Source organism: Manis javanica, chromosome 4 (assembly GCF_040802235.1).
Source record: "Manis javanica isolate MJ-LG chromosome 4, MJ_LKY, whole genome shotgun sequence".
NCBI classification, from domain to species: Eukaryota; Metazoa; Chordata; class Mammalia; order Pholidota; family Manidae; genus Manis; species Manis javanica.
The window spans coordinates 38,057,172-38,069,987 of NC_133159.1; the positions used below are offsets into that span (position 1 = coordinate 38,057,172).

The window sequence follows — 12,816 nt, forward strand, 5'->3', positions numbered from 1 at the left end:
ATTATTCCTATATAATCAATTTGTGTTTCTCTGGAAGAACAATGGCATTTCCTATTTCTGCCTTTTATTCTTACACTTAATTATATACTGCACCACACTGTTTTTTACTCTTATATAATCATTTATTGGCTTATTAAGCAATCACTGTTCCTTATGGGCAGGAAATTAGATTTTCATGCAAATATGTCTAGTGCTGTGCATAGTGCCAGGTACATAGCATACATTTGGGGTGAAAAAAGCTCAATATATACCACGTAAACATACATAGGCAGAACATTATGATGAATTTTAAGAGCTTGTGTTCAGGCTGCTCTTAATGTACAACAATTTGTGATATTGAGATTAGTGCCCCAATGTAAGTCAACATGAGCAATCTTATTGCCTTACATTCAAGAAAGTCAGGCCAGGGATTTTTCACTTACAAGAAAGAAGTAGTTTGCATATATACATAAATATTTTTTGTTTTTGTTAAAGGCATTAGAATGTTGCTTAAACAATAGTACTACTGATGCCAAGATTCCTGAGAGCAAAGGTGAACTAAGAGTCTGCAGCTGTTTTTTTTTTCTAGAGGCATTTGTGTATTCTGAGCACAGAACAAAATGTTGAAAATCTATGTTTTATTCAACCACAGGTCCACTGCTGGAAGACACAGAAGCTAGCAGGGTTTTGGCAGACTCACTATGTTAGAAGTACAAAATTAAAAATCTGAGAGACCAAAATCCAGTGAGACATGATGGGTACAAAAACTGAGCTGACTGCTTCCTCAAGACACTTGCAGAATGTCTGAAAAGGTGCAGGGTGAAGGGACAAAGAGCTAAGGAGAAAGTTTCTGAAAAACAGAAGGGACTTTCTGTTTTACCTGAGAAGGTAAGAATTATATGTAGCACCTATAAGAGGGAAAAGGCCTACAATCATACCAACTGAATTAAAACCAAAAGGGCCGAAATTAAGAACTTATTAGCTTAACTTTTTTATTTTTGAACATTTATATTTAGAGAAAAGCTGCAAAGATAAAGAGTTCCTATACACAGGAACTTCACCTGCTCCCACGTTCTCTTAATGTTAACACCTTATATAACCATGGTACATTTTGCAAAGCTAAGAAATTAACATTGCTGCAGTAATTATCTAAACTGCAGACTTTATTTTGATTGCACCAGTATTTTCAATAATGTACTTTTCTGTTCCAGGACCCAACATGGGGTGCTATCTTACATTTAGCCATCATTTCTCTTTAGTCTTCTCCAATCTGTGATAAGTTTCTGCCTTTACTTGTTTCTTATGACCTTGACAGTTTGGAAGAGTACTGGTCAAGTATTTTACAGGAAGGTCCTCAATTTTGTTTTGTCTGATGTTTTCTCATGTTTAGACTAAGGTTATGGGTTTTGGGGAATAATATCATAGAAAAGTGTCCTTCACATCACCTGATATCAAAGGATACATGATATCAACTTGAGTTACCATTAGTGATGTTAACCTTGATCCTTTGTTAAGATGGTGTCTACAAGATTTCTCCAAATTTTACAATTTCTCCTTTCCATGCTTAGTTAATTAGAAGAAAAATCACAAAGTCTAGCTCACACTCGAGGGAAAAGTAAGCAAGCCACCTCCTGGAGGGGACAATATTTAGAATTGTTACTTAGAATTCTACTATAAGGAAGATATGTCCATTCTCATCTTTAGTCATTCATTGTTTCACTTAAGTATGAATTAATGCATATTTATTTTATTCTTTGGGTTATAATCCAAATATTGCTATCTATTTTGTTTTGCTCAAATAATTCCAGCAACTGTCACTGGGGGCTCACTCAGGTTGGCTCCTGCATTCTTTTGATATTAGCCTTTTATCTTTACTCCCCTTTTTTGGGCATTCCTTACTTTCTACCTACAAGATGTTCCATCCTAATCTTGTGTTTTCCCTGCCTCAGACCCAAAACCAGATATGTTCCAAAGAGTCCTGTTAGCTTTTACTGAAAACAGGCATTTAGAAACCAAGATCTGGAAGCTGAATGTGCTCACTGCTGTTGGGTTGTCACTATACCTAAGGCCTTTCAGAGGACAAAGCTAGGAAAAATGTGTATATATTAACCCACACTCATATCTGTATTTCTGAATCAATCTATTTGCATATATAATAAAATAAAAATGAATTAAAATTGTTATTTTAAGCCCTAATTACTTTAATCCACAATCATAAGGTTCATTCCAGCCATTAAGAACCTTGTTTCTTTGTTACTTCTTTTCCTGACAATGAGGAACCTGGTTGTCTTTATCTATAGTTTATTTACTTATTTGTCCAATGGTCACATACATGCAAAGTATTTTCAGAATTGCTAATCTGTACTCTGTAAACTTCAGCTCTCAGGGCAATTCTGGCTCTTTGCCTATTTTGGTATGGTCTCATAGGTAAAAGTAGTTTTTACATTTTTAAAGGACTACAGAAAAAAGGAATAATATTTCATGAAAATCACATTTTAGTTCACATGGATAAAGTTTTACTGGAACACAGACATGCTCATATGGTCTATAACAGCTTTAGTGCTACAACAGCAGAACTGAGTAGTTGTGACAGGGATCCTATGGCACACACACAAAATATTTACTATCTGACTCTACAGAAAGTTTGCTGGTCCCTGAAAAAGAATATAGTGATTATGTAGTTCTTTTTGTCTTTAGCCTTACAGTATGCAGTCAAAATACCATATTCCAAAGCTATTTAGGTAAGCTAATTTAAATATATGTCTTACATTTTAGTAGTTAGATTTATTTATTATAATCTGTATTAAATCTTCAGAACCCCCAACATCATGCTTGATATTTTTTTCTTTTAATTTTCATACAGTAAAGTTCACTCTCTTTGATGTCTATTTCTAGGAGTTTTGGCAAATGCATCAAGTCATATTTCAACCACTCTAGTACTAATCAGTTTTATCACCCTAAAAATTCCACTGAGAGGCTGTACTCTTTGTAGTGAACCTTTGCTATTTCAATGTCATATAAATGAAATCATATAATCTGTAGCTTTGGTATTCTGGCTTCTTTCATTTAGCAAACTGAATTTAAGATTCATCATGTTGTTGCACAAACTAACAGCTCACATTCTTTGTTACTGTTGAGTTATAGTTCATTGAATGGTTGTACCATTATCTGTTCACCATTTGCCACTAAGAGTACCTTCAGTTGTTTACAGTTTTTGGTAATTATGAATAAACTCTATAAACATTCATGTATAGAATTTTTTGTGAGCCTATATTTTCAATTCACTTGGATAAATACCTAAGATAAGATTGCTGGGACATATGATAAGTGCAAACTGCCAAACTGTCTTCAAAAGTGATTGTACCACTGGGCATTCCCACCAGCACCGAGTAAGAATTCCTTGACAGCCATTATAACTATACTACTATCAGACAAAATACACTGTGAAGCAAGGAATATTATTGGAGATATAGACTTTCAAAAATAAAAGGTTCTTAACATAGTCTTACATCTGTATCAAACCAATAGCTTCAAAATATATAAAATTAACAGAACTAGAAAGAAAATAGACACATTTACAATAATGAGACTTGAAACTTCTTGGAAACTTGACATCTACTTACAATAATAAAGAAAAAACTAATTCCAGTTAGATCATATATTTACATGTGAAAGAAAAAATCCTTTAGGAGAAATTCTTGTAGTAGACAAAATATCTAAAAATGCTAATCTAAAAAGAAAAAATGATTAATTGAATTCATTAGAATTAAGAACTTCTTTTCATCAAAAGGTGCCATTAAGAGAATGAAAAGGCAAGGCACAGAGTTAGAAAAGAAAACTGCAAAACATGTATCTGACTAAGAACTCCTATCAAGAATCTACATGGAACTCTTAACAAACCAAAAATAAAAGGGAAACAATTTGGTACAAAAATAATCAAATGACTTGAACAAGCACTCACATCAGAGGATATCTAAATGCCCAGTAAATATATTCAACAGTCCTTAGGAAATAGTAAATTAAAACCATTATATGATGAACTACTTTTTACTTGTCAAATGCCAAAATGGAAACACACATACAACCAATCAAGTAGTAGAATATAGAATTCTACTACTTGATTACAGAATAAGCAGAACTCACACATAATGGTAGTGGGAACGTAAACTGTTAAAATCATTTGGGAAATTCTTTGGCAGTACTTAACTAAAGCTGAATATACAAGGCACCCTATGACTGAGCAGTTTCACTGGACTTGCTATATACCCAAATAAAAAGGATACAGTATTGCCCAAAAATATGCATGAAATGCTCACAGAAGATCTATAATGGACCAAACCAGAGACAACCCAAATGTCTATCAACAGAGGAATGAATAAATCAATGGTAGTATTTTTCAAACAACGAAATACCATACAGCAGCAAGAGTGAAGAACTACTGCTAAATATAACAAGTTGTCTGAATTGTAAAATCAAAGTGAAACAAGTGAGGGGAGAAGGAGTAGACCCTGTAGAATGTTATTTATGTTAAGATCAAAACACACAATATTAATCTTGCTATTAGAAATTAGGATAATGTTTACCCTTGGAGAGGCAGTCACTGGGAGGACATAGGAGGAAGGGCTGCTGCAGAGCTGATCATCTTTTGTTTCTTGATCTGGTAGACAGTTTACAGGAGTCTGTTGATTTTATTATAATTCATAAAACTGTTACTTATGATTTGTGCTTTTTCTATATACAAATATATATTATACACTGAAAACAAGTTTAATTAAAAAACATGCAAATAGGAACAAAAAACTATACAGACTGATGTCACATAGTCCAGTTATATTCCAGGACCAAGCTTGACATTCCAGTGCCCAACATGACATTCATGATAAATTATTGTTTTTAAACTAATGAATGAAACAAGAAATCAAACACTGCAATTATTTCCTAGCTGCCCTTCATATGTATATTTATTTGCCTTACTTCAGAAAATATTCTCATATTGATGTTTTCTAATATTAAACCTGATAAACCTGACCTGCTCTTTCTTTCTTTAAATACTCAACATAAAATCAGCTGGGAAGCTTCCTCAAAATATGTATTTCTCACCCCTTCCCTCATTCTACCATTTAGAATCAAATCTATTTGCAGGAAATGGAATTGCTATAAGGAGTATAAACAGGACCACAAGATAAGAGTTCTCATATTTTGAAGGCTGTGAAATAATTGTCACACAGTCACTACTTACAGGCTTTATGAGATAATTATCATTAACACTGTTTATAGTTCAGATAATCTAGTCAAACATTCTTTATGACTCAGGTAAAGCAGGAAGTTAGAGATGTTGCATTTAGCAAAACCACTGACTTCCAATAAATGTAAGTTGTATCTTTTTCTTTTCCTTTCTAGTGATTGACTATTACAAGCTTTATGCATCTTGAGTGGTTTTCTTGCTCAATTACAAAAAGCCTTCAAGAGAAAAGTTTAGAAACTAACATATAAATGTCTTTGATGAGCCTGATGTGATTTCAAGACATTTTTTACCCGGTCATGGATCTCATCACAGTTTGAAGATGAACACAAATCAGAATGGAATCTGCAGATATAAAAAAACAGAGGTGACTTATACCTGGAGGGAGAAAAGAATAAATCTTTCCAGTGCCAGATAGTCATTTTTTTTCTTATCCCTATGTAATAACATATAAATATTAAAATAACGTTTTTTTCCTTTGACCAAGTATGAGAGGCAGATATAAAATCAGGTACTGGTTCTCAGCTGTAGTATTAAGTCTTCATAATATGTTCAATAAATAGTGCTAATAATTAAGTTTGATATGCATTAGGGAGAACATACCTATATGTCTGACCATTTTAATGATTTCCACACATAATTTTTAAGAGTTTATTTCTAAATAAAGATACAGATTTTCAGATTAGAATGATAATTCCATGTACAATGCCTTTAAAATTAGTTCATACTGTCAAGTAATTTAATCATACTCAAACTATGTGGAAGAAATTCCTCTCTGCTTACAGAAAAATAAAACCAGTTTTAGGAAATTAAACAAAATGTTTATAATAGATGAAAATATTATTTAGAATCCAATCATGTTCTTATTCCTTCAGAATACATAAAAATTAAATGACCCCTTTCAGCACAGATAGTACCACTTCTCTAGTCTGCTATAAGTGTTTCTTTTTAATATTGAAAAATAGATAAGAAAAATACGACTTTTATTAAAGTTTGAGTGTTGGAATTAAAGAAGAAATAAGGCAACCATTCTCTTTCTTATGCTCTTATTGAACTCAAAACTGGTGTTAGTATAATTAAACTTAATTATAAATAATTATAAATAATTTGTATAATTTAATTATAAATAATTTGTCTATACAAGTAATAATAAAAATTTCCATATTTGATTATAATTCATCTATATTGTTACAGGTATTCCTTTACAAATGAATGAATACTAAAATGCTAATAGATTGCCTTTTTTCTCCCAATTTATTCTTTAAAAGTTACAATTTTATGTTTACACAAAGTATAAACTATTAAGCAGGATAAATGATTTATAGAATCTGTTTTAAAGAATGCAATCAATAATAGATGATCAACTATAACTAAATTTTAATCTACATTTGTAAAAAAGTATTACTTCATCTATACAAATATATTGGCTGACTTTGTTATGTGTTACATATGTAACATAGCTTGAAAATCTGAGATACAAGAGCATCTCTTCAATCTTCTATGAGAAGATCCACTAGTCTGTGCTGTGGTATCAGAAATGATTGCCTAACACTAACTCCATTTATAAAAATCAAATCTTAAGCTTGATTAAAGAGAGTATCATCTCCTTTTAATTAGATTTGCTAGCATTCTTAGTTTGATTTAGTAACTTTACAGCCCAATAAAATTTATAAGTCATATATTAGTGTTTATTCTTTGAGGAGAAACCTGCTTCTGAAATACAACACAATCAAAATTGAAATCATTTTATGATGTGTTAACTCTATTGGGGATATTTTTTAAATGGGCTTAAAGCAAAAAGTACCTTCAATATAAATAAATTCATTTGCTTAGAGTCACTGGTAAAGTTTTTGAAAGTCTGTTTATTTATATGCATGCTTAAGGAGTCAATACTTCACAACAATCTTAGAGGAAAACTTACTCAATTTTAATAAATGGTTACCAGATAGACTCCTGTAGCTGCATGTTCTGCCATATTACCAGTTTTGCCTAGGACATATGATCTACATTTACACCAGTTTTGTTTGATTCCAATGGATTGCATGAACGCCCTGTAAGAATATTGCTCAGTGACTTAAAAAGCCAGATTAGAGAATGTCTTATATTTAAAGATGTGGTACTGAGTGTGCTAAAAAAAGGTTTTGCTACTGGTAATATGTCTTAAAGACATTCCTTTATAGACTAAATCTAAATCTTTTCAGAAAATACACTCAAACTAGAGGTGTTCTACCTTCATGAAAGTAAAAAAGTTTATCTAACTTCACGAGAACCTCAATAAAACGAATGTATTTAGATGAATTCAAGAGTAAGCTACCATTATATTCTTTTATTTTTAAAGTATTTCAAATTCCCTCAACTCACAGGTAAAAAAGGTCATATTTAATATTAGAAACACTTATTTCTTTCTAGCAAAAAACTTTTACACATTTACTATCCAGCATCTAAATAAACATGTAAATGCTGCCATCTACTCTAAGCCATTTCTTGCACTGAAATATGAAAAAGGGGCAATTGACTTTAGCCATCTTCAATGAAGAATTTTTGAATATAGCCTCAATGAAGAATTAACAACCTGAATAGGGCAGGCTTCAAAAGTTCAGACAAAATTACATATGGGGTAAAATACCACAGGACTAAAATTGGTATTGTACTATAGTGGTAGACACTTGGAGAACTCTGCAAAATATGTAAAAAGATAGAAAAATAAAACAATATTTATAAAAACATATCCAAGGAGAGATAGGTAAAAAATTTCTAGAACACCTACATATATATGGCAAAGAAAAGAATCAATAAAACCACAAATGCTTAGTTCTAAAAGTAGGTAAAAAAGAGAGTAACACCAACTGTATGTCTGAACACCTGAGAAGACATTGGGAATCTAAGAAAGTGCCCTGACACTGAGATATAAGTTAGCAGACTTCACCAGAGAAACTTCAAGAGCTTCTCTTGAACTTTTAAAGCCTACATCTATTATATACATAGATATAGATAATAAGATATATATATATATATATATATATATATGTATCTATCCACCTCTCTAATCTTATCTATCTATCCATATATGAACTCAAACAATGACCCTTACCTGGCATGGTTCTAATGGATGAGAAGCAACATTAATCAAAATTTCCTATCTTGGGATTAGGGTCTTTAGCATACCTGCATATATCCATTTTGAATGCTTACAGGGCTAATGAGGAAACAGACAAAAATATCTGTTCAGAACAGGGATGTTTTAATATAGCTTCCAAACTGATGAAGTCTTAACTTGAATCATCAGTTTTGAGATGAACTTTGATAGACTCTCTACAGTTAATTTAAACTTTGTCAATTTTGTCTGATGGTCCAAATATACTGTAGGAATTTAGTATGCTACTTTAGCTTTTTGATGCCATCTGTAAAGATAGATTTTACTTCCACACTGCTGATGGTACCTCTCTTTCTACAAAATTTTTAAAATACCCAGGGTTGGGTGGTGGTGTTTTTTCTTTTTTTAATTTGTGAGAGCTCTTGTTTTCTATATTACTATTTATAAAAGATGCAGGGAACTTACAATTCAGACTCAACACCAACAAAAACTGATAAAGAGGAAATATTTCTTTAATATCCATATTATAGCAAGTGTCTAACTTTGTTTATCAAAGCATTTTTAGAGAGATAGATGGAATCTTTATATAATTAATATTCTCTTGGGGAGATAGGGAGAGGTTAACTGAAGAAACTAGGTGACATATATCAATAATATATAGCATTATCATCATTACTAAAGGGAAAGTACAAACTATGCTATTTTTATACATAACCCATATGTGTAATAACAAATCCCTATGAATCTACTAAAAACAAACCACCACATACTTCACACATTTTTCATTTTCATGAACCACAGGATTTAACTGGGGTTAAAATGGCCCTAATTCATAAACTCACTAATAGTGAATAAACTCGCTTCAAGAGAACTACACTGGGGAGAAGTATCTAACAAATACGTAAAATGCAGTTATGTTCTTAACAAAAATAATTTAAGTAAACCTCTTAAAATCAAATTATACTTTTACAAATAATCACCTCACATACACAATTACTGCCTTATCTTTTCTAATAATGATGATTTAAAATATTAGTACAGAAATCAAGACTAAGCATTACCTTTCCCTGAGAGAAGCTCTATTTAACACAGGACTTGGTGAATGCTTCGGCATTGTTGAAGGTGCTGAATGGACTAGTAAGGTCCTTGCTGAGTGCTGGGGCTTGCTACATGACCTTGAGCTCAAATACTCATCACACCTTTCCAAAGACTCATCAAAGTCTCTCCCATGTGGTGTCCTGATAACCTGTTTAGAAATTATATACGTATACTCATAATATATGTAATAATATTACACACACACACACACACACACATACTGCACACAAAATCTTTGTAAAAGTAGAAAAAAGAAATGAAGTACAATGCCACAGCTATATCTGAGATAAATATCAGAATGTAGACATCATTATTACTATAAGATTAAACATTAAATATATCTGGACTGTTCATTCCACATGTCTAAAATTTAAGAAGTTTCATCAGTCTTAAGGGATTTGGAGTAGGGATGTATATATAAAAACAAAGGACAAATATGCATAAATTAACAATAGCCTAGCTTAGCTATGAGGTCAAACAGAATAGATTTCTAGCTCTAATACTCATACATTAACTCATGCATTTTTTCTGGGGACAGACCAATGAATACATCAGGATAGACAAATTAATACATTCCTGCCTATTGTGGAACTTATATTCTAGTAAAATTTATATTGTAGTAAGGAGCAAGAGATTTAAAAATACACACACACACTCACACTCCAAGACAAATAGGTATGATATATGTAACACCAAAGATGGCAAATACCATAGGAAGAAAATAAACTAGGAAAAGCGGTAAGTGCTGATGGTGGCTTATAGGGAGTGGTGGAAGGGTATGTAGAGAAGGGGCTGTGGTCTTTAATAGGATTGTCAATGGGGACCTACTCACAGAATATCTTAGTAAAGACCTAAAAAATAAAGATCTGAAGACCTTAGTAAAGACCACAAGACCTAAGTCATGAGGCATCTGTGGGAAGAGCATTCCAGAAAGAGAGAAAAATAAATGCAAAGATCCTGTAGGGTGTGGTGGGAGACATGTTTGATATATAAGAAATAGTAAGGAAACCAGAAGGGCTGGACTGAATAGTAGGAGATGAGGTAAAATAAGATAGGTTTTAAGAATTTTGGCTTCTATTCTGTACAGAGAAAAATATGCTCTGAGTTTTTTCTTTTCAAAAAAGATCTCCTGGTTAAGAACTGTCTATAGAGGGGCCAAGGGCACGGACAGGGAAATCAGCTAGGAAAACAATATAACAAAACATGAAAAAGGATGCTGGCTTGGATCAAAGTGACAGCAATGGAGGTGAAAAGTGGCCAGATTCAAAAGGAATCTGGAAGATGGAATGCATATGACTTGCTGACGGACAGGATGTCAAAAATAATACCAAAGTTTTTTTAGCCTGTTCAATTGGAAGAGTTGAGTTTGTGTGAATCATACCCTAGGAGAATAAGATATTAGGAATCTGGCTTTGGACATGTTAAGCTTCATATGTTAATTTATTTTTTATCCAGCATATTAGAATTTAGGGAGGAGTCAAAGATAAATATATAAATGGTATTTAAAGATATGGCACTAGGTGATATCCCCAAGGAATTGAGTATAAATATCAAGAAGAAAACATCTGGACTGAGCTCTAGGAATACTCCATTATGTAAAGGCTAGGAAGATAAGAAGGAAACATTAGACTGAGGAATGGCCAAGGAACAAGGGGAAGAAAAAGGAGATGTGTTGTTCTGGAAGTTAATTAAAGAATGTATTTCAACAGGGGGAATAGCTAAGTGGGTCAAATATTGCTGACAGGTCAAGTTAGAACAGACTGAGAATAGATCTTTGGATTTTAGCAACAGGGAGGTCACCAGTAATATCAACGAGAGTAGCACTGATGAAGTTACAGGAGTGATAATCTGGAGTTGAATTCAGGAAAGAAACACAGAGAAGAATGACATTCATTGAATAAATATGTAACCTCTAATCACTGTTTTAGGTGCTAGGTCTACAATAGTGAACACAACAAAATCCCTGTCTTTATGGGCTTATGTTCTAGCAGTACTATTTCTAAATATTTGACCTTTATAAAGGTCAATTTGATCTTTAAGAAAACTACCTAATCTTTTTCAGACTCTTTCCCTCATATGCAAAACAGGGTTAATAATAGCAATCTTGTATATCTTCCATAATTTAATGTACCCACAGAATGTCTAGCTATATGAATTAGTTATACAATAAATATGTCATTTATTAGTAAAGCACAAATCCAACAGAGCTTTTTGCTTTAATGCTAGCACAATTTTCACTGCTTTCCAGAATTATAGAAACATATGGTGAATCAGCAGTCAGCTGAGGGAATCAAGCTTTTATCCCAGAACCAAATAGCATGTAATTCAAAGAGCAGTTACAGTCCCAAATAACAGACCAGGAAATATGTGATCTAGACTGAATGAAAGAAAAAACCGAAACTTGTTCCACTGTTAGCTGTTAAAAGAGATGAAGTAAAAACACAGTGAATATCAAAAACAAGATCATAGAGGTCATTGGTCAACAAATGTAAGTATAAATAATAAGAAACTAATAGGAAAGAAAAAATAGTGCTGTAATGCTGGTTCTATAATTGTATCCAAGTATGTCAATTGAGTCATACTGGCTGGCAGACCACTTCATTTTTGCCTGCTAAATTTTCTCTCCAAACTAGTTGGCAATGCTTTAAATAGAGACTTTTCTAGGTGACTATAACTGACTTTTTCCTCTATCAGAATATTTGTTGAGAATCTCTTGAACAACATGTTAGCTAATACTCAGATCTAGAGAGGTACAGGGATTTAAACTCAAAATCCAGAGGAGATGGGGCATAAACATAAAGGTAACTGACAGTGAGATATGTTAAGTGTTAAATGCATTCTAATGACAATAACTGCAGAAGGATATTCAAAGACTTCTAATGGACTGAGTGGTTGGAGGTGTCGGAGTCGGTGAGATTGAAGGAAGACCATAAGCAGAGAAAAGGGGGAGAAAGGACATTCAGAATGGGGAAGAAGGCACAAGGAAAGATGAACAATGACTACAATCACTTGGCTATCTCTATAGGAAAGTAATGAGAGAATATCATAGAGGTAGAAAGGGGCACATTGTAGAGAACCTTAAATGCTGTAACTCAATGCTATTCAAAATTTATTAAGCATCTCCTATGAATATAGTACTGAACAAAGGAGGAGACAGCAATCACAGATACATATAACAGACGACCTAAAGTATGATACAAGCCACAGTGAGAGACATGAAAAAAACAACCAACGATAAAACAATGAGGAAGGAAATGAGAACTAAATAGGTATGCGGTAAGTGTGCAATGAGAACACAACTGGGATGTATTCTTTCCATGGAATTAGAGTAAATATTTGTTGTAGTTTTATATCTAAATGGGGAACTGGACGGTATAACAAAGGGGTGAATCTTTGAGAAGAA

The 12,816-nt window shown here is 32.7% G+C and overlaps 1 protein-coding gene across 4 annotated transcripts in view; it reads right to left on the reverse strand.

The window, feature by feature from the left end:
* SPATA6 (spermatogenesis associated 6) overlaps positions 1-12,816 on the reverse strand; it is a 149,205-nt gene that overhangs the window by 37,089 nt on the left and 99,300 nt on the right. For 3 of the 4 annotated variants that reach the window (XM_037021957.2, XM_073233899.1, XM_073233897.1), the window contains 3 exons: positions 9,377-9,561; positions 5,467-5,566; positions 4,563-4,658 (listed from right to left, as the gene is read on the reverse strand). In XM_037021957.2, coding sequence (XP_036877852.1) covers positions 4,563-4,658; positions 5,467-5,566; positions 9,377-9,561 — 381 coding nt within the window. The remainder of the gene's footprint in view (positions 1-4,562; positions 4,659-5,466; positions 5,567-9,376; positions 9,562-12,816) is intronic. The other variant, XM_037021958.2, reaches the window with a different exon arrangement.